The sequence below is a fragment of the Notamacropus eugenii genome, chromosome 1, assembly GCF_028372415.1.
Source record: "Notamacropus eugenii isolate mMacEug1 chromosome 1, mMacEug1.pri_v2, whole genome shotgun sequence".
In the NCBI taxonomy this organism is placed as follows: Eukaryota; Metazoa; Chordata; class Mammalia; order Diprotodontia; family Macropodidae; genus Notamacropus; species Notamacropus eugenii.
Window position 1 is genome coordinate 302,534,047 of NC_092872.1, and position 23,057 is coordinate 302,557,103.

At 37.0% G+C, this 23,057-nt stretch overlaps 1 protein-coding gene across 3 annotated transcripts in view; it reads right to left on the reverse strand.

Annotated features, from left to right (window-relative positions):
• The window catches only part of CCDC175 (coiled-coil domain containing 175), a 118,737-nt gene that overhangs the window by 25,365 nt on the left and 70,315 nt on the right, over positions 1-23,057 (reverse strand). For all 3 annotated transcript variants that reach the window (XM_072629348.1, XM_072629349.1, XM_072629347.1), the window contains exons 11-16: positions 19,675-19,746; positions 14,267-14,402; positions 11,625-11,756; positions 8,102-8,240; positions 4,562-4,641; positions 920-1,072 (exon numbers count right to left, since the gene is read on the reverse strand). In XM_072629348.1, the coding sequence (XP_072485449.1) occupies positions 920-1,072; positions 4,562-4,641; positions 8,102-8,240; positions 11,625-11,756; positions 14,267-14,402; positions 19,675-19,746 (712 nt within the window). The remainder of the gene's footprint in view (positions 1-919; positions 1,073-4,561; positions 4,642-8,101; positions 8,241-11,624; positions 11,757-14,266; positions 14,403-19,674; positions 19,747-23,057) is intronic.

Sequence of the window (23,057 nt, forward strand, 5' to 3'; positions counted from 1 at the left end):
ATTTTATAGGTGCCTCTATCTCTTGTTTGGCCAAGAATTTATTCTTATCCCTTTTTGTGAAAAAAGCACATGATCCACTCTCTTCTATTTTTTTAAAGGCACAGATAAAACTTTAATATTCAGGTCATGTATCCATTTTGAATTTACTTTGGAATATTCTATTCTTGTTCAATCATTTCTGACTCTTCATGACCCTATTTGGGATTTTCTTGGCAAAGATATCAGAATAGTTTTCTATTTTGTTTTCCAGCTCATTTTACAGATGAGAAAACTGACGTAAACAGGGTTAAGTGACTTGCCCAGAGTAACACAGTGTCTAAGGTAAGATTTACACTCAAGGGGAAGACTTTCCTGACTCTTTCCTACACTGTGCCACTTAGTTTCCCAATACTCTGTTAGGTGTCAATATAAGCCTAATTTCTGTCAGACTGCCTTCTAGTTTTCCCAGAAATTCTTATCAAAATGGAATTCTTTCCTAGGTAATTTATGTTTCCTGGGTTTTCCAAATAGAGGTTGACTGAGTTTCATGAGGGAGAGAATGGGAAACAACCACCTACTATGTGCTTAATACAAACAAGGTGCTATTATTATACTCATTCTATAGTAGAGAAAATTGAGGTGCAAACAGAGGTTTGCCAAGGCTGACGCAGCTAATAATTATCTCAGACTGGATGTGAATTCAGGTCTTCATGATTCCAGGCCCAGCACTTTATCTGCTATGCCATTTGGCTAACTGGGGTATATTCAAAATGACAGGTGGTAAACAAAGTCTCAGAGACTAAGGTGGATAGTAACACAAAGGGGACAAACATTCTAAACCCTGCTATAGGACAGATATGCAGATATGTTATCTAGAACAGCAATTTCAATTCAGTGTCACCACTATTCCCCCTGTTTAACTGATCTACTTTGTACTTACTTTTTTTATTCTGTAGTTTTCCAGAATTAAATGTCTCAGTTTTTGTTCCACTTCATAGATATTTTTTTCTAAAATATATACACAGTTCATACGTCCTTTCATTCTTAAAAGTTCCTCATTTCGGCCTTCCTTCAATAAATCTTTCAGAAGTTTCTGTTCATATATAGACCCACGATTACTTTTTCTTATAGTTTGAAAAGAGATACAGGCATATACATACATGTATATATGTATATATATACTAAATATATATAATTTACTGAAGAGTATGAAGAAATGAAGGAAATCTGATTCATCAAATGAAAATTGAAAAATGACAAGGAAAAAAAGGGAATGCATAAAAAAATTCCTCAGGGAAATTCTCTGTGTTACTTGGAAGGAAAAAAGTATAAATTGCTACTTTTTTGGGGGAGGGGAATAGGTAGTGATAATATTTAATATAAATTTTGGATTTTAATAAGGGCCAGAGCTTGAATTAAGAAGAACCTGGACCTAATAGTCTCTTTGTTCTCTGAGGTAAACTCAGAGAATGCCTCTTCCTATGTCAACAAAGCCAGATAGGGCTGACTTAGCATTCCTTACAAAACCCTTAACCCAAGACACTATTTTGAATAATGGGACGTTTTCTATATCTTAATATTTTGTGGACATATACTACATTATGGCATATTAATGGTAAAGAAAACACAGACATCTTGGGTCATAATTTTGATTGAAACTTTGTCAACCCTGTTAAAAATGCCCTTTCCTGTGTCAGCAACTTCAAAGATCTGTTTATGATAGGATGCCTGCCACCAGAGTGGTGGGATTTTCTCCTTATCTTGTGTCACAGAGACATATGCTATATGGAGGGAACTCACACAGCCTGCAATCATAAATTCCAACAGACACTACTTTGTTAATTGTCTCATCTCACTAAATTTACAATTTGTTCAACTAAGAAAGTTCCTTTCTCCCGGTAAAGTGTATTTAAGCCTGATCATTTTTGTATCAGTCAGCCAGAAATTCATTCTGGCTCTGTGAATCATGTAACGTTATTTAAGGGGAATAAAAATGTATGCATTTAACCTGTTGCCCTTTTCTTAACCAAACTTTCAGGTCAGCAGTAGCAAAGTATAATAGATAAGGAGCTGTCTTAGGAGTCAGGTAGATCTGTATGTGAGTCCTTCCTCTGACATATACTCATCCTCTACAAGTCATTCAACCTCATGCTGTGCAAGGGAACTCTCAAAAATTCAGTGGCAAAACAAGTGCTCATTTGAATCCGTAGAGGGAATTTCTTCATTGGGAGGTCCCTATGCCAATGAGATCAGAGATGTGGTCCAAAAAAGTATTTTTAAAGTCATAAATAATATTCTAATGATCATTTTGGACATGGATATATCAATCAAATACCCTGATTTTATATTGATAGCTTTTTATACTCTTCATTTGAAGTCAGCCCCATGCATGTGCCTCTTGGTAACATTGTGGATCATTATTTATAATCTTGAAAGAAAAGGAATCCACTTTTTTCTCCATACTGTGTCTTAATTTTTTCTATCTGTGGCTTTTTCTAATAGAAAGAGAGAAAATTCAGAATTTTCAAGACCAAGAGAGCATAAGTAACCTGTCTGAAGTTGTATCACAAATGAAGAGTCCTTTGAGTCCAGGCCTCTTATTTTCCTGATGGTGAAGCTAAAAGAGATTAAACAACTTGCCCGGGGTCAAATAATTAAGTGATGGCTGAGGCAGGATTTGAACTCAGGTCTATTCCTACTCCAAGTCTGGTGCTTAATCCACTGTGACATTAAACTAAGTCCATACCTAGGAAGAGGAAATCTCATGACTCCCAATTCAGTCCTATTGTCTCTACACTAAGCCATCAACAGGTGACAGGCAACTGTGTGGGTTCTTGAGCCAAATGGTAAGCAATAGGCAATACGGTGTATTCAATCTCAAAATGCTGGAATTAAGTGGAATATAGAGAAGTTGTGTGGGATAACTCATATAAGCACTAAAGTACCTATCCCTTTCAATCTACTCCCTTCTTGTTGAATCGTTTCAGCTGTCTGATCCCTTTTGTGATCAATTCTTTTTGGGATTTTGTTGGCAAAGATACTGGAGTGGCCTTCCATGTCCTTCTCCAGCTCATTTTATAGATGAGGAAACTGAGGCAAATAGGATTAAGTGACTTGCCCAGGGTTACATAGCTAGTAAGTATCTGAGGCCAGATTTGGACTCAGGTCTTCCTGACTCTAGACCTGGTATTCAATCTACTGAGCTGCCTAGCTGCAACCTACTCCCATTCCCCTGAAAATCAAATACACATATATCTATGTGTATATATGTAGATGTGTGTGTATGCATATACATATATGTCATACCATCATTATATAAAAACAGTACAATAACATCCTACTTATTTGGAGGTCAGTCTTTTGACAGTACCAACACACAGACCTAAATAGGAAGTGGAAAAAGATCTTTCTGTTTCCAAAATAATTCTCACAAAAATCTCTTCATTAAAGTCAAACACTTAATTTCTTATCCTCTTACCCAGAACTTTACTGATTCCTATATAACAAATATTTTTTAATAAGTGTAAATGGTAATGTCCCTTGAGGAGGGGTTATGTAAACTTAGATCAGAGAAGCAAAGTAATTTAGGGCATCAAAAATTGGCCTCAAAATCAAAAAGATTCTGCCACTCATTGGCTGTGTGACCCTAGCTAGGCAAGTCACTTAATGTCTTCATGCCCCTAGGCAGATCTTTAAGACTAAATGTTAAAGCACAGATGACAATCTTCTTTTGTAAAGAAAGTGTTCTCAACCACAGTTCCTCATCTGAATGAAAATACAGATTCAGAATAAAAATGAAAAACAGAAAATGAACAATGACAATCCAAACCAATTGAAAACTCGGTATGGTTTCCAAGCTCATATTGTATGAGAAACAACAAATTTAGGGTACTAAGGGGTAGCTAAGTGATGTAGTGGATAGAATGTCTGGCTTGAAGTGAAGACTCCTCTCCATGAGTTCAGATCCAGCCTTAGACACTTACTAACTGGGAGACTGGGCTGCAAGTCACTTAACCCTGTTTGCCTCAATTTCCTCATCTGGAAAATGAGCCTGAGAAGGAAATGGAAAACAACTATAGTTTTGTTGTGTTGCCAAGAAAACTTCTGATGGAGTTTGACCAAATGGGGTCATAAAGAGTCAGTCATACTGAAACAACAAAAAGGGTCTTGAGAGATATAGGCTTTTAGAGACAGATAATATGACATCAGGAAAAGTGACATCTGACAACCTGACCATAAGTGAGGAGACCGGAAGATTAAAAAGTCATTATAGACCTATGTTGCCATTCGGGACAATAATGAGTAGTCAGAATAACATCCTCAATTTATCAAGAAATTGTTAAACTATGTCCAGTGTTCTCTGTTCTGAAGGATTTGTAAAGTGAACAATCAATACAGAAAGATTTCCTATTTAAAAAAAAGTTTCAGTACTTAAAGTGGCAAAAGAGTTATTTGGAAAATTCACTTTTGTGGAGTACTTTATTTCCTGAAGATGTTGATGGAAAAGAATATGCTACGGTACTATATTTATAATACTAGTATCTCTACAAAAAGAGAAAATAAGTCAGTTTCAAAACATTACCTTATCATTTGTGTATCTTGCTGTTTCCTTTTTCATCAGAGCAATGCCATATTTCAGTGACTCCTGTTCACGATTCTGTGCTATTAAAAACAAGAAAATCACAAACACAAATCTATTCATACCGTTATTTATGGGTGTCATGCACTAAATATGCCAATTTCATTATTGTATGACAGCTTGGGAACTCTGGATACTGAGGCAGCCTTTTTAATTTTTTTCTTAGTTATTATCATTAGTCCTATTTTCATGTCCCCTTCTCTTCTTTCTCCTGCCTTCTTTACTCTGTTTATTTACATTAACATTTTTGTCTTCTCTTTTAATGTTCATCAAGGCTGAACTTATATCACTTAACATGGAAGTGTCACAATGCTACCTACTTCTTGCCACCTCTGACCAATTATTTTCTGTGAGATAAGCCTGGGATAAGGAGGGTACAAGGGAATGTCTCTCATTTATCTTTGAATAAGTTCAGGGAAGTAAGGAAGCCCTTTAGCGGGATGGAGATAAAAGTACTCATGGAGTCTCTGAAACTGAGCGGAATATTCCTTAAGCTACAAGGTGGTATTGTGGCTAAGAGTGCTGGGTTTGAAGTTTGAGACTGTAATTCAAATCCTGCCTCAGACACTTCACTAGCTGAGTGACCCAGCATCAGTCACTTAACCTCTCATTCTTCTCATCTATAAAATGGGGATAATAATAGCCCTTACCTTGCAAGGTTGTTATGAGGATCAAATGAGACAATACACATACAGCAGGGCTTTGCAAACCTTAAAGTGCCATATGAATGCTAAGTGGCATCTAGGGCAGGATCTACCTACAGCTGACTAAATTAAGATTTATATGAGAAGCTGAAGCTTAAATGAGAAGGAGAAACTCAGAATCTCAAAAAACAATTCAGTGAAGTACTAAAAATTCACAAAATTCCTGGCATCCATCACTGAATCTACTTTGGATTATTGCAGATTTAAACCTGAACATATTGAATTAACTTCATATGTTGGATTTTTTTTTATTTTTTCTTTATTTTTTTTTTTTGTTCATCCTTGTTTCCATATGCATCCTTTTCCTGTTGGCTCCACTCTTGCCCCAGATGAAACTGCTCTAATCCTAATTATTTCTCTGATACCTATACCTGATCTTATGGCTTAATGTACCTTCAATGTAGTCCTCAGGAAAAGATCTGCCCTTCTCCCCATTAAAAGAACCCAAGATGTAAGGGAAAGGAATGAGGATTTATTAAACATCTACTTTGTGCCATGTTAGGGTGCACAGTGGATGGTGTGCTGGACCTAGAGTCAGGAAAATCTGAATTTGAATCTGGCTTCAGACACTTAATGTGTTAATCTGGGTAAGTCACTTAACCCTGTTATAGCTCCAATGCAATATTCACAGTTCCCACGGTGGCCATGGTTATCCCAGCTCAATTCTGTGTCATGAAATACAGAGTCTCCACATGGAAGACAGAACCAAAACATTTATTCAGACACCAGAAAGCCAGATCCATCATAGCAACAAAAATCTATACACAATAACAATGCAGAGAACAACACCATCCCCAAGCCCTCTCCCTGCTAGGTTTCTCACAAATCAGTTCCATTAAACAAATCACAAGCAGACTTTCCTTAAACAAAATGCCCTTCTCACACACACAGATAGATACAGGCTTGCCTGCATCCTTCAGTTCTGACTGCTCTCAGGACTCCCTCTCAGCTCTTCTCTAGCTCCACCTCTTCCTGTTCCACCCATTCAGCAAACTTCTCCCACCACAGGCTCCATGTGACTCAGACGCAGGTGACTTAGGCTTCCATGTGACCAATATGGGCCAATTAATGAATGAGACAGATCTTCCCATTTTAAACTACCATTATATCTCTTTGCCTTAGTTTCCTCATCTTTAAAATGAGTTGAAGAAACAGCAAGCCACTCTGACATCTTTACTAAAACCCTAAAATGGTGTCATGAAGACACAGGCAAGTGTTGGACATGACTGAAAATAACCACATGTGGCAGGCATTGTGCTAAGAACAGTACAACTTTTACATCATTTGATCCTCACAGCAACCCTATGAGGTAGGTGCTATTTTCCGCATTTTACAGTTGAGGAAACTGAAACAGACAGAGGAGAAGTGACTTGCCTGAGGTCACAGACAGTGTTTGAAACCAGATTGGAAATTAGGTCTTTCTGATTCTAGACCCAGCAGTCTGTGTATTGTGACACCAAACTGCCTTTCAAGTTTCAGAATGACTTTTTAGTATGGATTTAAAATAATCTTTTGCATAAAAGGTGATGTTTTATGAAATATGAAAAAATAAGTCAAAAAAATTAGATATAGCTTACAACGTCATGAATAGAAATCAAAATGTTCTTTAAATGGATTAATAAAGGAATATATTGTGCCTTTAGTAGGTGGAGGGAGAGAAAACTGACAAAATATAACTTTAAAGGATTTATTTTAAACTCTTAAAAAAAAATAAAACAACCACTTGAATCCACAACATTAAGAAGGAGGATTAGAAGAGATTAACAAGAAATAAAGCTATGTCACCTCTTTTCGTAGTGGCTAAGAATTGGAAATTGGGGGATGCCCATCAATTGTATAATGGCCGAACAAGTTGTGGTATATCGTTATGATGGAATACTACTATGCTTTAAGAAAATCTGGAAAGGTTTACATGAACTGATGCAGAGTAAAGTGAGCAGAAAAAGAGAACATTGTATTCAATAACAATAATACTGTATGATGAAAAACTATGAATGACTTAACTATTCTTAGCAATAAACAATCTAAGTCTATCCCAAAGAACTCATAATGAAAAGTGCTATCTGATTCCAGAGAAAGAACTGATGGAGCCTGAATGCAGACTGAAGAATATTCATTCTCTCTCTCTCTCTCTCTCTCTCTCTCTCTCTCTCTCTCTCTCTCTCTCTCTCTCTCTCTCTCTCTCTCTCTGTCTCTCTCTCTCTTCCTTTCTGTTTGTCTTTCTTTTCCTTTTGTGTGTGTGAGCTTTCTTGCAGAAAATGACCATTATGGAAATATTTCACATGATTTCACATATATAACCTATATTAGATTGCTTATTATCTCAGGGAGGAGGAGGGGGAAGTAAGGAGGGAAGGATAGAATTTGGAACTCAAAACTTAAAAAAATGTTAAAATGCTTTTAAATGTAATTGGGGAAATAAAATATTATTTAGAAAAAGAAATAAAGCTATAGATGTAGATGTGGTTGAATGCTTTTATAGTCACTGGAAGAGTTTTTTATATACCTCAATGAGTTGCATCCTGAATTCTTAAAGAAATTCAGTCATGTCATGATCACTGCCTATAGTATTAGAAAATTTCAAAAGGCTTACATACTTGGTTATGAACCACTCACACCTTAAATATCAATGTTGATTCCTGCCATAATTCTAACCTAATTCTTGTGCTAATTAGCTTGATTTATGATTTGTAACCAATGAAATCTGTACCCTGTCCTTGTCTACAAGAGAAGTAGCAAGAAACTTGATTATAGAAAAAATAAACACTCAATATTGTACCTGAAACATGATATTTGAGGGCTTCATATTCTTTGACATTTTCTTCATACTCCTCCTCGAACATTTTCATCTTGGGAACATATACTTCTAATTCTTCTTCCTTTTCTCTGGCCTTTTCAGCAGACACAGCATATTCTTCCTTTAAAAAAATGGTTGTGAAATATATGACTTTGGTTAAATTACTTACCTCCTTGGTTATACATTTCCTTAACTGTAAAATGAAGAGGTTAGTCTAGGTAGTATTCAATAAAGTTGGGCCATAGAGCATTGAACATAAGACAAAAAAAATCAATCATACATGAATTTAGAATTTGCCATTTAAAATATACTTTTAATATTCAGATTCATGTGACACATTTAAATGACAAACCTGAAAATTAATGGCCCAAATAAAAAATATGAAAGTGAAAAATTGGGTAAAACTAGGGATATTGCATTGGTGCTATAATAAGGTTAAGTGACTTGCCCTTGATGTCATGGTCCTGTTCGAGAATGAGGGACAAACATAACTATTTTTAAAGACAAAATTAAAAAAAAAGGTAAAGAAAAAAGAAGAGGAAAAAAACCAGCACAACTGATTAATACATGAACTGATGGAAAGTTAAGTAATCAGAGCCAAGAAAATAATACACATAGTAACTACAACAATGTAAATGGAAAGAAAGATATCAAGCAGCACTCAAAGAAATATAAGAAAATAATTCCAACCTACCCCTTCATGGATGTGGGAGATCCACCGTTATTATACATTGTACATATTTTCAATGTATTAACCAGTTGTGTTGATTTTTTCCTCTTCAAGATAATGGCATGACTTACAGTTGACTTTGATTTGAGTGAGGGAGGGCTGTGCAAGGTCACCAGCCTTACTTTCTTCTCCTGAGCCATCTGGGTCCAGTGGCCTGATATTCATCAGGATGACTGGAGATGGCCCAGGATGCAGGACCTGGCCTTTTCAGGCTAAGGGCTTAACACATTCTCACTTTGAGTGAGATACACCCTGTTATATGGATGAAGTGGCTCTCTGAGAGGCATTTTCTGGTGGGTGAAGTCCTATGTTATTAGAATTTCCTGACTGAATTTGAAGGTCTTACTCCTAGTCACTTGCAAACTGTGTTACATTTATAGAATTGTTAAATTTAACCAGTATGATGCTTGCAGTTTGGAGTTTGCAGCCTTGGGGTTTTTTCTAGAGACAACTTTTGTATTCTTTCAACTGGTATTTCTTTTTCTATGTTCAGAAGTTCTGGACAATCTTCTTGTATTATTTCTTGCATTATAGGATCTAGGTTTTCTGACTTGTCATGTTCTACTGGATGACTTATGACCTTTAGGTTATTTCTGTATATCTTATCTTCTAGATCAGTGTGTTTTGCTTAAACTGAGAGCATGTTTTCTTTTAATACTATTGCTTTTGTTTTTCTTATTCTAGATTGTCCTTCATTTCTTTGTATTGGTATTGCCTATCAGTTGCCCTCTTTTTAATTATTTTTGATGAGACTTGCCATCACAGATTCAAGTTGTTCTATGCTACTAATTATTTCTATTGTAAAGGTTATAAATTCTGCCCTTGTAATTTCCATTTTTCTTTTAATCTACTTAGGCACAACATTTTGTAGTGTCATGTTCACCTCGAATTCCTCAAATTCTCCTCAAATTCAAAATCCTCAGTCTCAGTCATTTTCTTTTGTTTTGTAGTATTTATTCATGGAGACCTGAACTTATTTACTAAACCTGGAGGCCATATTTCCTTCTGCTCTTAATTTGTTGATTTTCCCTGTTGATTTATCTGTTCATGATGAAAGTCTTTAAGTTTTCTTCCTCCTGAGAGCTTTGGTAATTTCAATTTTTCCCCCACGGGCCATTTTTTTGACTCTTTCTCTTTTGATGGTGGCTTCCCTTGGGGCTGGATCTCAAAGCATCCCAACCTTCTCCCACATGGCAATTCACTGTTCACTAGTCCATATCTCTGCCCCAAATGGCAATTTGGATGAGAGAACTGGATGCTGAGCTCTTTCCCTCAGGTTTATTGGAATGTTGTACCTTTTCCTCTCTGTCTCAGTTCCCTGTCTTAGTAGATTAAAATGCTACCATACTAGTGCTATTGCAGAGAGGGATTGATTGCTCTCATTTGGAGTTTGGATCTCTGACAAGGATCTTGGACAAGGGGGATAGGGGAGAATGCCAGGGATATAGAGCAGGCCTGCACAACATATGAGCTGCTGGTCCACCGAAGGATTCAGATGGCCTGCAAAAAATGTAAACTTGCCATTGTATACTCTCCTGTTTGTCACATGGCCTGTTTCAACCAACCATCATCAGTCTGTCTCTAGTCTAATCTATCTGCTGCCTGAAGAAGTTTACAAATTGTACAGGTCTGGTGTAGAGTCGACCTCCATTTGAAGATCAGACACATGTCCTGCTTCTTTGCTTCCGCTCCTCCACTGTTCTACGGAGATCTTTTGTTGCACAGAATTCTGGCCACTGAAATACCAGCAAATTTTTACAGCCTGAATCTCCACAACACTGGAAAGAAGCAGAAGGAGTGGGAGTAGGATTGGATTTTGTGGCAAGCCCATGGATCAGGTTGGCTAGTGCTACTTTACTGTGGGCATGTGGGAAGGGGTGTTATCAGTTCAGGTTCTTTTTCTTTTCTTCCTCCCCTCTTCCTTCCTTCCTTTCTTGATTTCTTTTTCTCTCCTCTCCTCTCCTTTCCTTTCCTCTTCCTATTTCTCTCTCTCTCTCTCTCTCTCTCTCTCTTTCTCTCTCTCTCTCTCTCACTAATTCTTGGTATTCTAGATCAGTGAAGTGAAACTCAAATAGAAATGAGGGTCACTAAACCCTATAGTAAGCATCCCTGTGGGCTACATGTTGACTTAGAAACCACATATTAACATTGTCTATGTTCTATTGTATTTTTTTGTTATTTTTGTTAAATATTTCCTCACCATATTTTAATCTGCTCAGCTACACTCAGGAATAGGCTTTGAGTTTTACATCTGTGATCTAGACAATCAATAGAACTAAAACTGTCATATGCAAAGAGTGGGTGATTGACAAAATATAAAGTCATGTTTAAAATTAGAAAAAATTCAATAAGGATCATCTATTGTTTTGGATGTGCTAGAAAACAGCTGTCTAATGAATCTAAAAGTTCATCAAGGAGAGTTGTTGAATGATCTCATCATGTGCGTGAAGATAGGAGCATTTTAAGGCTGAATATTTCTCTAACGAATCACATGCTTTTTTATAATCATTCACAAGTTAATTCAGTGTAATCTTCTATGTGCCGTGCCTTTCCATCGCTTGTATGAGTGTAAACACTTGGATCATGCAGAATGCCATTTGAGAAAACATGGCTGATCTCTTCTCATATTTTCATTAAAACTATTCCTGACAGAGATTTTACAGGGAGGAGAAAGTAGGTGTATGAGCTAGGAGTTTTTGACATCTTTTTGAACATCTGATAAAGGTAACATTAAAGGAACATATTTCAATTTTTTTCATTTAAAATTGCATTTACCTCCATTACTTTTAATTTGTCAGTTACATCTTGCTCAACTTGTGAAAATATTTCCTCTTCTTCTTTTAATTGTTCAGAAAGTTCTTCTATCTTTTCTTCATGTTCAATGATCTTTTCATCACAAGTCAAACTCTAGTTATTGAAATAAAAAAGAGATATCTATGATTCTGCCCTAGTAGCCAGGTTCGTACTTTCCAACAGACACACAAATGTGTTTCCTGAAATGAAATCCTTTTTTTATCATCAGTAGATCAATCATGCATTTATTAAGCGTTACTACATGTTATGTACTTTGTTAGGGGCTAAGAATGCAAAGACAAATATGAAATCTTCCTTGCACTTAAGCAACTTTCATACACATGTAAGTATATAAAATAAATACATAAAATATACACAAAATTGGTGCAAGGTGATTTTTTTTGGTGGGTACAAAAGGGAGGAGGCACTAAAAGCTGGACAATTAGGAAAGATTGTCTCATGAAGGACATGGCATTTGAGATAAACTTTTAGAGGAACTAGGAATTTGAAGAAGTGGAGGTGAGGAGGGAGCGCTTTCTAAATTTGGGGAAGGACAGCCTTTGCAAAGGCACAGAGATGGGAAATATAATATCCTGTTTGTCTACCATAGGTCCTCAAAGTGGATGATACCTCCCCATGGAGCTGGTGGGGGTGGTAGTAGCCTCAGATGTAATTGGGAGGGATGTTGAATAAAAATAAGGAAGTGGTGGAAGCATAAGGAAAGAAGAGAAGAGAAAATTTTGGAAAATCATTTGCACATGTTTCATCAGTTGTATAGCAGAGTTAAGGTTGTAGTGATTACATTATTATCCAAATAAAAAAATGAAAATTATAACCACTCAGTGGTCAAGTCTACCAGCAGATGTTAACAAACAGAGGTTGGCAGGAGAGTATGTGTTGTGCGCTGGCTCCAGCAGGAATGTGTGTGTGTAATGACTTGTTTCCAATGGGATATTCTATGATTACATGATTCAATATTGTGTCATCAAAATGTCAATGCAGGAAAATGCCCACAAATATACAAGAAATTATTAAATTTAAGATGTGTGATTTTTTAAAAAATCATATTTTTTTTGAAATGATGCAAATTTCAAAAAACAAAAACCTTAAGATTTCCCAGGGGGGAAGCTTTTAAGTAAATTTTTTTAAAGGGTACGGTAGACCAAATAAAGTTTGGGAACCTAACAAATAAAGGGGAACAGACTCAGGCAAAGGCATTGTCCTGGACCCCTCTTCCTTGGGAAGTGCCTCTTTCCAAGCTTCTACTTTCCCTTTTCCATGTGGTCTTCACATTGAAACTGTACTCACTGACCTCTGTAGTTCCCTTGCAGAGGGGAATACCATATAATGAACTCAAAGGTATGTTGGAGGCTTTATGAACTTTAAATCCCAAAAGATGAGATTTTATTTGATCCTAGAGTTGGTGGAGAAGCCTTGGACATGGTTTAACCTGTGTTTCAGGATGATCTCTTGGCCACTATGTGAAGTCTAGATTGGAAAAGGGAGAGACTTGAAGAAAGGCAAACAATTAGGAAATTATTGCTCCAGTCCTGGAGAGGTCATAATGACAATCTACACCAGGGTAGGGTCATGTGAATGGAGAGAAGGGGAGAGATGTAAGACATGTTGTGACAATAGAGTCAACATGACCTAGTGACTGATTGACAAAATATAAAGCCATACTTGAAATTAGCAAAAAAAAAATTCACTAAATATTTCAAATTTGGTTCTCTGGAGTCAGTTAGAGTTGGCTCCAATCAGTTCACAGGTAAAACTGAACATGAAATTGTCAGAAAAATATTCTGAGTGGTCAAAATTGTGAATTTGGGTGAATGAAAAGATGATGTTACTTTCAATAGAAGTAAAGGTATTCAGAAGAGCAGTATTTGTCTACAGTAAACCTATCATCTGAATTATACATATCCTCAGCAATGAATAGGCAGGAATTTTTCTTCCAAGACTATTGTTACAGAGGTAGCTAGAGTGCTAGACTTGGAGTAAGGAAGACCCAAGTTCAAGTTCTGTCTCAGATACTTACTGTGTTGACCCAGGGTAAGTAACTTAACCTCTATTACCCTGAGTTTCATCATCTGTAGAGTGGGGGTGATAATAATACCATCTAACTCCCACAGATGTTATGAGGATAAAATGAAGTAAGATTTGCAAAGCATTTTTGTAAACCTTAGTGTACTATATAAATGCTAACTGCTATTTCTATTTTAATTGCTATAGGACAGGTTTGGGGGCCATGTAGAAAATCCAGATAAATCATTTTCCTTCTGAAATTTTAAAAGACATTTTCCTTTGGAGATTTCTCCTGCTGAAAACCCCAAATGATTTTCCAGCCAAACGTTTCAAAGATATGTGAATATATGACCATATTCTTGAACAGACTTTTTTATCCTTTGGTAAATATCCATTGCAGAGATACAGTAAATAGATAATTTTCTTAAGAAAATAAAATGATCTATTCTTAAGCATGGGATTGATTAATAGGAAAATACAGTTTTAAAAGACAATAAATAATTATCACACTTGTTTAACTGGTCAACAAGGAATTTTTTTTAAAAGGATGTGTGATTTTCCTAAAATTTCCACTTATTTTTTTAAAAAAAGTTTCCCACCTCTTCAACTATTACTGCTCGAGTCTTTTCAACATTGTCAATTTTTTGGATGATTTCTTGCATGTTGGCCTCTTCTGTTTTCACCCAGAGCTCATGCTGTTTTTGAAGGTGGATTATTTTCCATTGGTTTACAACACTGGAAGAGAGCACATATAGAATGATGGTTGTGGGCCCTTTTGTTTTAAAAGAAAAAAATGCCAAGCAGGAGAATAATTGCTTAATGACTTTCACTGCACTACAATGTTACTAAAATAATTCATGGTGCTGATTTCTACTCTTACACACACTTCACAAAATAGCAATCCCCAAAAAAAAGGAAGTACCTAGTGCTAAATGAGAAGAAGAAATTCTCTCAAAATTCCCATTTAATTTCTTATGCCAACCTGTGATATGTTGAAACCATACACTGGTATGTGATCCTTTGATTTTTTTAAGACTCTTATTTTGTGGCTTGGGGTCCATCTTATGGCTCTGACTTGTGATGCAGTTTTAATTTGAAGTGGAAACATTAGTTGCTGATCACCCCTTCCTCTCTCCTCCCACTAGTGCATTGACCTTCCCTGGCTGTGAATTCTTATAACCTACCGTATTTCTTGGGATAATGCTACCATCATTGAGATGACCAAGATTGGATGATCCTTTACTTACCCTGCACCTGGAGATAAGTTCCATCACTACGCAGATGGGGATGAAGATATCTATGGAGAACTGTACGAAACCCCCCACTCACATCCTTAGTCAGTGGATCTATTGTTACTGGTCCCTTGAGAGCATGAGTGTCTCCTACCCTCAGCTGATGCCCAGGGAATCAGTTTTTCTTTCTCACAGTTATTATCTAGTTCCCTGGGATTTCCTTCTATACCTTCCTCCCCGACCCCCACCCCAGCTCCTCTAGGTAGCATTCCTCCTTTCTCACCTTCCCTATTCCTTTCTATAGATTTTGCTGCCTGCCCTTCCAGCCTCTATATCTTGTTTACATTTGCCACCAGCCTCTGGTAGTGGTAAGTGTCATTATGCTGCTTTTAAAGTCTCCCACAATGACTGCTGGAATCATCCTTTTCTGTCAGACAGAATCCAACTGAACCTATGGACCACTGGTACTTTCCTTTAAATCAAGAGCTGCTAAACAAAACTGCACAAAAGTGCAGTTTCCTGGCAACTGCACCTCCCCACACAGGGTGAAACAGGCAGTCTTGTTGCCACCCTTTTCAGTCGTGTCTGGAGGAAGGAAGGGCTGTGCCACTGAACCATCAACTTCAATGGTAGGGAAGCTATTTGTTTCCTTTTAAGTCCAAAAGTCATTGACCAGGGCTAGGACTAGGACTCTCTGCAGCTGTACCTTACAGGGCAAAATTTCTTGCCTTCACTGAAGAGAGCAAGGTTTACATGCTAGAACTGAAAGACTTAGTAAGAGCACAGGTAAGAGGGATGATGCTGATGGGGGCCAAGACTTATAGGTTACTGGTGAGAAATATAGTCTCTGACTCAAGAGATAGCACTGGAAAATATGCTGAATCCCATTAGGGTTTTAAGGAAGGATGACCAAAATGTGTGTGAGGAAGAGAACTGGTAATTGATTCTGATAGTAAGAGACCCTGTGTTTATCTATAGTTACATCTGGGGAAAGGTAGGCTTTTACCACCAAGGAACTTAGTAGGCTATAGGTGAAATTAAAACAATGAGAGGAGGAGTCATTTAATGATAGTTGGTTGGTGGGGCCATGGAACTTTTCCAAGCCATAGAGTTTCATTAGCCTAGGAATCTCATAGAAAGTTTAGTTTTAAAAAATCTGTTGAATCAATTCAAGACCTCAGATGAGCATTATCCTTTGCCTCTTTTCAGATTGTTAAGATCGAGATTTATGCAGACCTGGTCGCATAAAAATGAATTTTCTTTGTAGCCAGTTCTCTTTTGGGGGAGAGCAAAGGACAGGGTGAAATTTCTAAAAGGGAGGAGTGTAATAGACTGGATCTATGCTGTTCTGCCGCTAGTCTCCATGTCTTATGACTAGCCTGCAATAGGAGTGATTAGAATCACTCATTTGGGTAGAACTCCATCCACATAATGTCAGGCTTTACGTAGACAGACCTAGGCACACAAACTGGTAAGATCTGAGTGGGAGACCATTAGTCTGGCAAATATGAATGTCCACACAGATAGGTTGTCTGGGGATGGCAGGAAGAGTGCTTATCACCTTGTCTGGTGGCCAGGGGGTTACAATTTCCTGTCTTGTAACGAGCTTTTAGTGTGGCTCCTAAAATGTTGGGTTGATAAAGAGGTGATTGATTACCATACAATGGGGATGCCAGTAAAAATGTAAGGTGATGTTCATCCCCAGGGCAATGAGGACCTTCCAGCCCTGCTTACTAAGTGTAAGGCATTTCCTAAAGCCTTACCCCACTTGGAAAGAAAGGATTTCTGGATACTGATAGCTGGGTTACCAATTATAGTAGGATCTTAATGGATCCACTGGGGCCCCGTCATTCCTCTGGGTGTTTGAGTAAGAGGCTGCTAAGAAAAGGAATATTTTTGAGCCCTTGGAAGTTGGAATATATATATATATATATATATATATATATATATAGTATATATATTCATATATATATGTATACATATATATATACGTATATATATTCATATGTATGTACGAATATGTGTATTTACCTTTGTAAAACCTTTGTAGTTGCCCAAATCATCTCACATACTTAAAATCAAATGAACCAGGTCCTTTGAGAGGTGAAAGTTACTTCCTCCTTAATGACAGAGAGCTAGGAGTCTAGAGTACTTTGCCACACCATATTCCCTTATAAAAACTCTGTGTAGTCAGTGAGGAAGATGGTACCTAGTGACTTATAATGGACTAGAAGTATCTGAACAAAGTTGTTTTGTCTATCATCGTGACCACCCTTTACCCTATCAATGGGGTGGGTCATGTTACCTAGGCCCCAGGTGAGTTGTCTGAGGTTATTGATCTCACTGATGACATTTTTTGTGTTCCTGTGGCTGAGACTATCAGGATAGACAGTACAGTAAATGCGTTTACCATCCTCCCCCAGGATATCTTGAACTCTCTCTGAGTTTGCCACATTTGCCATATTATAGTAGGTAGAGAAATGAAAGAGGTCCTATTTCCCGAGGGTATTGATATGTACCATTGCATTGATAGCAGGAAGTTGACTATACCAGATGAGGTCATGGTGACAGAAGTACTAGATTAAATAGTGCCCCAGATGAGAAACAAAAAGTGGAAGATCAATCCTATGAAACCCCAAACTCTGCTCAGTCAGGCTGTGGGGAACTCCTCTGCATTCCCTATTGGGTAATAAATGAGTGAAAAAGCATTTTTTTCACACTTACTATGTGTAAAGTACTATACGATGCACTAAGGATATAAATAGAAAGTAAGACAATTCCCATCTTCAAAGAGCTTACATGAAGAAAGAGAGAGAGAACACAGATAAGGAGAACCTAGATGATTCTGGTTGTAGCCCAGAACAATGGAGTTATGTTTACCAAGACGGCAGGTGCTAGAAGTGGGCACCAATATCCACAGAAAAGGTCCTTGCAGGTAACAAGAAAGCTTTCCCGATGATATCCAACAATGGATCACATCTTCACCCTGGCCCTTTTTAGGCTAAGGCCTTTTCAGGTTCTCACTTTGAGTGAGGTAATGCCCATTCGGCAAATAGGCCTCTTTAAGAAGTCAGTCAAGCGATGGCCCCTTTAATTATAAAAATCAGACTGGGAGGGGAAAACCCTCAGGGTTGCTGGTCAAAAGAGAAACCATTACTGTTGACATTCACTCTGAGCCAAGAGGGTCCAAAATATAGCCATTAAGGGGTGCTTGGGCAAGGACCTATTGTGGTCCAATCTATGAGCTCCAGAGTGAAATGGTTTGGTCTTTGAGAAAAGACCCATTGCATCCTGGGCCATCTCCAGTCATCCTGATGAATATCTGACCACTGGACCCAGATGGCTCTAGAGGAGAAAGTGAGTCTGGTGAGCTTGCACAGCTCTCCCTCACTCAAATCAGTCAACTACAAGTCATGTCATCATTTTCCCGATGCCATGGCCGTCTTCAAAAACAAAGGACAAACACAATATTGTCACCATTTCACACACACACACACACACACACTCACACTCAAACTTGCACACACATACACAAACCAACCCCAAACTGTAAAATATACAGAATATTAGATCTCATTGGTCTCATTGCAAATTGAATATGTAACCACTTTTATGTGACAGAATAAAATGCCACCTTCCAGTTTCTTTTGCAGCAGGATGTCTCCCATTCATTTAAGAAAATTTGAGGTTCTTAAGGAGACATTACAACACAAACACTCTAATCAATGACCCTATGATCACAAACATTGGATGAAATATAATAGACAGATATATATCCTCACCAAAGATGAATTTTCTTCTATATGATAGCCTTTTATGTTTCCTCATTGCCATTCTACTCTCAACCCAAATCTTTCCTTCTTTAAGTCAAATATCCCCAATTTCTTCTTCTAGATAATCCTAATGACTTTATTTTCAGTTCCTTCAGGATAGTGGTTGTTTAACTCTATTCTAATCCTGGTTTTCAATGTCTTCTTAAAATATAGCCTATAGGATAGAAAGTAATACTTTACTTGTAATCTGCTTGGGTTAGGGTGCAAGGGAACTACCAAAGTCTTTATTCTATTCAATATTCTTCTATTAAGGATGACTAAGATGACAATTAGCCTTTTTGGCTACCAGATTTTATTATAAACTCATACTGAATTTACAGTTGACTAAGACTCTCAGATCTTTTTTTATGTGAACTAATATCATTATGCCTCTTTATCTTGTACATGTATAGTTTTTAAAAAAATGTTGTAGAACTTTACTTTTATCAGAAATAATTTCATCTTCTTAGAGTTGGTCCCTCATTTTATCCTTAGATCTTTTTGAATTCTAATTCTGTCAACAAGTTTTAGATAAACTTCTAGCTTTGTGTCCTCTCCAGATTTCAGAAGCATGCCACTTATGTTTTCACACAAGTCACCAGTAAGAAACAGCATCAAAGAATGATCTATGAGGCACTCCATGAAAGTCTTTTCTCTAGGGTTATTGACATTCATATATTAAAATAACTTTCTTGATGTGAGAACTGTATTCCATAAATGTACAAACTTTAATTAAATGAGTCTTAATACTTTCTATTTATACACTTTACATCTGATAATCAAAATCTTTTACATAGAGACAAAAAGGTTTAGAAATAAAGAAAATTTCATTTTGTGAAGTTGGTCTTTTTGGACACCAGTATTCAATAAGCGGCTCTGTTTTCTCCCTCATGAATGTACAAATTACTGTGCCCTCATCAAGAATTTCTAAGTCACCTTTGAAAAAATTAAAAATAAATTTACCTTTTTTCACTTTCCTTTGCCCAGTTTCCTTTCAGGAACTCTATTTGTTTACGATAGGATTCTACTGTTGTTCTGAAATAAAATGCAATATTTTGAATTTAATAACAATAAAATCACATTGAATTTATGCAAAATAGAAAATATAATACTTGCCCTGAAGAAATTTCTTCCCTAGTTGGGGCATAGAACACAAACTTAAAAAAACAAGATAAGGATTGATAACCCAATACAATGATAATTCAATTAACATTTAATATTTAACATCAGATATTTTGAACTGTATGTTCCTCAAGCATCTCAAATTCAATATGTTTAGAATAAGATTCATTATCATTTTCTCAAAACCCATACTTCTTCTTAACCTCCCTATGGCAATTAAGGGCATCCTCATCCTTCTAAACATCTAAATCCTCAACGCTGGGGTGTCTTTGTTATATAACTCTTCCTCATACCACATAACCAATTGGTTTCCAAGTCCTCTTGATTCTACCTCTAATTTAACTTCACATGTATTTTTTCAAACCACAACTATCCTTATGCAGGACCTCATTACTTATACAGCACCTCTTAGTTTCATTCATTTTTGTTTTCAATTGTGTCCAACTCTTCATGACCCCATTTGGGGTTTTCTTGGCAAAGATACTGAAGTGGGTTTGCCATTTCCTCCTACAGCTCATTTTACAGGTAAGAAACTGAGGTCAGCAGAGTTAAGTGACTTGCCCAAAGTCATTCAGCTAGAAAGTGTCTGACACCAGGTTTGAGTTCAGGAAGATGAGTCTTCCTGACTTCAGATCAGGTTCTCTATCCACTATACCACCTAGCAATAGCCTTATAATTGGTCTTCCTGACTAGAATCTCTCCCTTCTCCAAACTATTCTCCATACAGCTGCAGAAATGATATTCCTAAAGGACAGGTCTACATACCCCACTCCTCTTCTCAATCAACTCCAGAACTCCTTATTAGCTCTAGGTAAATATGAATTCTTTATTTGGCTTTTGAAGGTCTTCAAAACCTTTTGAGGTTTTCAAGGCTTATTACAAATTATTCCCCTTCACTTATCTTATAGTCCAGATAAACTGGCCTTCTTGTTTTTCTTCACAAATTTGGCAATGCATCTCCCATCTCCATGTTTTTGCATTGAATGTCCCCCATATGTGGAATATACTTCTACCCCATTTTCTTTCTTAAAATCTTCCAAGAATATTGGTTTTCTTCCAAGTTTACTTTAAATGCCATCCCTTCAAGATATCTTTCCTGAGCACCTAGCTGCTCACCCTTCACAATTACCTTTTGATTTTACTTTGCATATATTTTGGACATTCACTTATCTGTGTACATGTCTCTCAAGTAGAGTATACAGACTCCTTGAGAATAATTTATGTCTTTGATTTCCCAAAGTCAAGACAGTACTTGACACATAGTAACATTTAATCAATGTTTATAGATTGATTCAATTAGTATAGTAAAAAGTACGTACATCAGCACTATAGAGTGACAAGTATCCAGGTGAACAGATTCTGGTATGGCCTTCATGGAAGATGCATTTTGAGTAGGTTGATGTAAGTGGTTAAGAAAGAGAAGAGAGTGATATCAGGTGCGGAATATAGTACATAAAGATATAGAAGCAAAATGAAGTTTAAAATTACACAAGTAGGAAGCTAAGAAGAAATTAAATTAGGAGGTCTAGAAAGAACAAACTAATGGAGGACCTTGAATTCTGACGCAAGTTTATATTTGACACCATAGAACTAATATAGGTTCTTGAAATTGGAAAGAATCTCATTTTTAAAATGGAAGACTAACGATCAACAAAGATGGCAAAATAGGAAGAAATTGTGCAGTTTAGTTTCCCTAACAACTACTCTAACAAAGGTCTAAGAAGAACTCCAGACCAAGCAGTGATCAGATCTAAGCAGAAACCGCAGGGAGTGATTTCTTTTTTCAGGCCAGCACCAAAGAACTGGCCCATAGATGAGTGACCATGGTAGGAATTGTGGAATAGGAATGGGCAGACTTAACCCCTGGGCTACAAACATGGCCATAAGCATTATTGCTTTGACTCCAGGGAATGAATCTACACCTGGCCTTTGGGGCTCAGAATGGGGCTGTGGAAGATCTGCAAGACTGCAGATTTAGGGTCTAGACCAAGGGTTAGGAGGCAGCACTGTTGCATTGACTCTACAGAACCTTCTAGCTACTTGACAGGGGGAGGAGTGAGGCAGAAAACACATACTAGAATTCCACCAAGGAACAAGTCTCTATCTGTATTGCCTTGACCCAAACTGGGGTCTGGAACCTGGAAAGTCCAAGAAGGCAGTGATCATGTGATATCTTTGATCAGACCACATAGGGCCCACTGAAAGTTTACAATTCCTTGGCTTAAACCACATCTATGAACCCTGAATAACACAGCACTCAGTACTCAGAGCACCCAGCAGTAGTATTCCACCTGAACCAGAATCAAATAAGATCCTAATAGTCCCTCCAAAAGTATACAAAGTCTGACCCTAACACAAAGCCTTAATCTGGAAACAATAAAAAACACTCACAACGAAGAGTTCTTATGGTACTAGGGATGATCATGGCACAAGCCAGAGAAAAAGAAGAGCTCAGAAAAGACTTATAAGCAAAGCCTCAAAGAAAGAACACAGTTTGGACAAAAGGTCAATTGAAGCTTTTTTTTAATAGTTAAAAGTAATATTATAAAAGAAATGAAAGTACATGAGGAAAGAATTTGAAAAGAAACCAGAGCTTTGGGGCTATGGGGGAAAGGCTTAGAATATTTAAGTACAAGAGGTACAAAACTTTCCCTAAGTAATAGATTACCTGACAATGTGAATGAACCAAAAAGAAATAGTGACTCCGTGAAATAGCAGGAAGTATGAAAACAAAGTCAAAAGATTGGAACAAATAAAATAAAATTTCAATAATCTCATTAAAAAAACAAATTAGAAAATAGATCAAAGAAAGATAATTTAGAAATTATTAGACTACCTGACAGCACACACACACACACACACACACACACACACACGCACACACAAAGAGCCCAGAAATCATATTTCTTTTTTTATGTAAGATTGTTTTAATTCAACTGATACTGAAACTATAGTAAAGCAACACAGTTATTGATTTATTGGACACATTGTTTCCAAAGGCAAAGAACACTTAGAGTCAGTGAACAGAGTATGTCCAGTCGGTAAGTTAGCAGGTATCTTCAAGAATCATTTACCAAGAAAAAAGCTCATGACTATTCTAATGCTTGAGAGATCTTAACTCTCTTGTAAACATATTGACAATGTTTACATGAGAGTAAGAGGGAATACAGCATGTTCTAAATATGATTTTTAATGCTATTAATGTCAGGAGAAAATGACAGCTG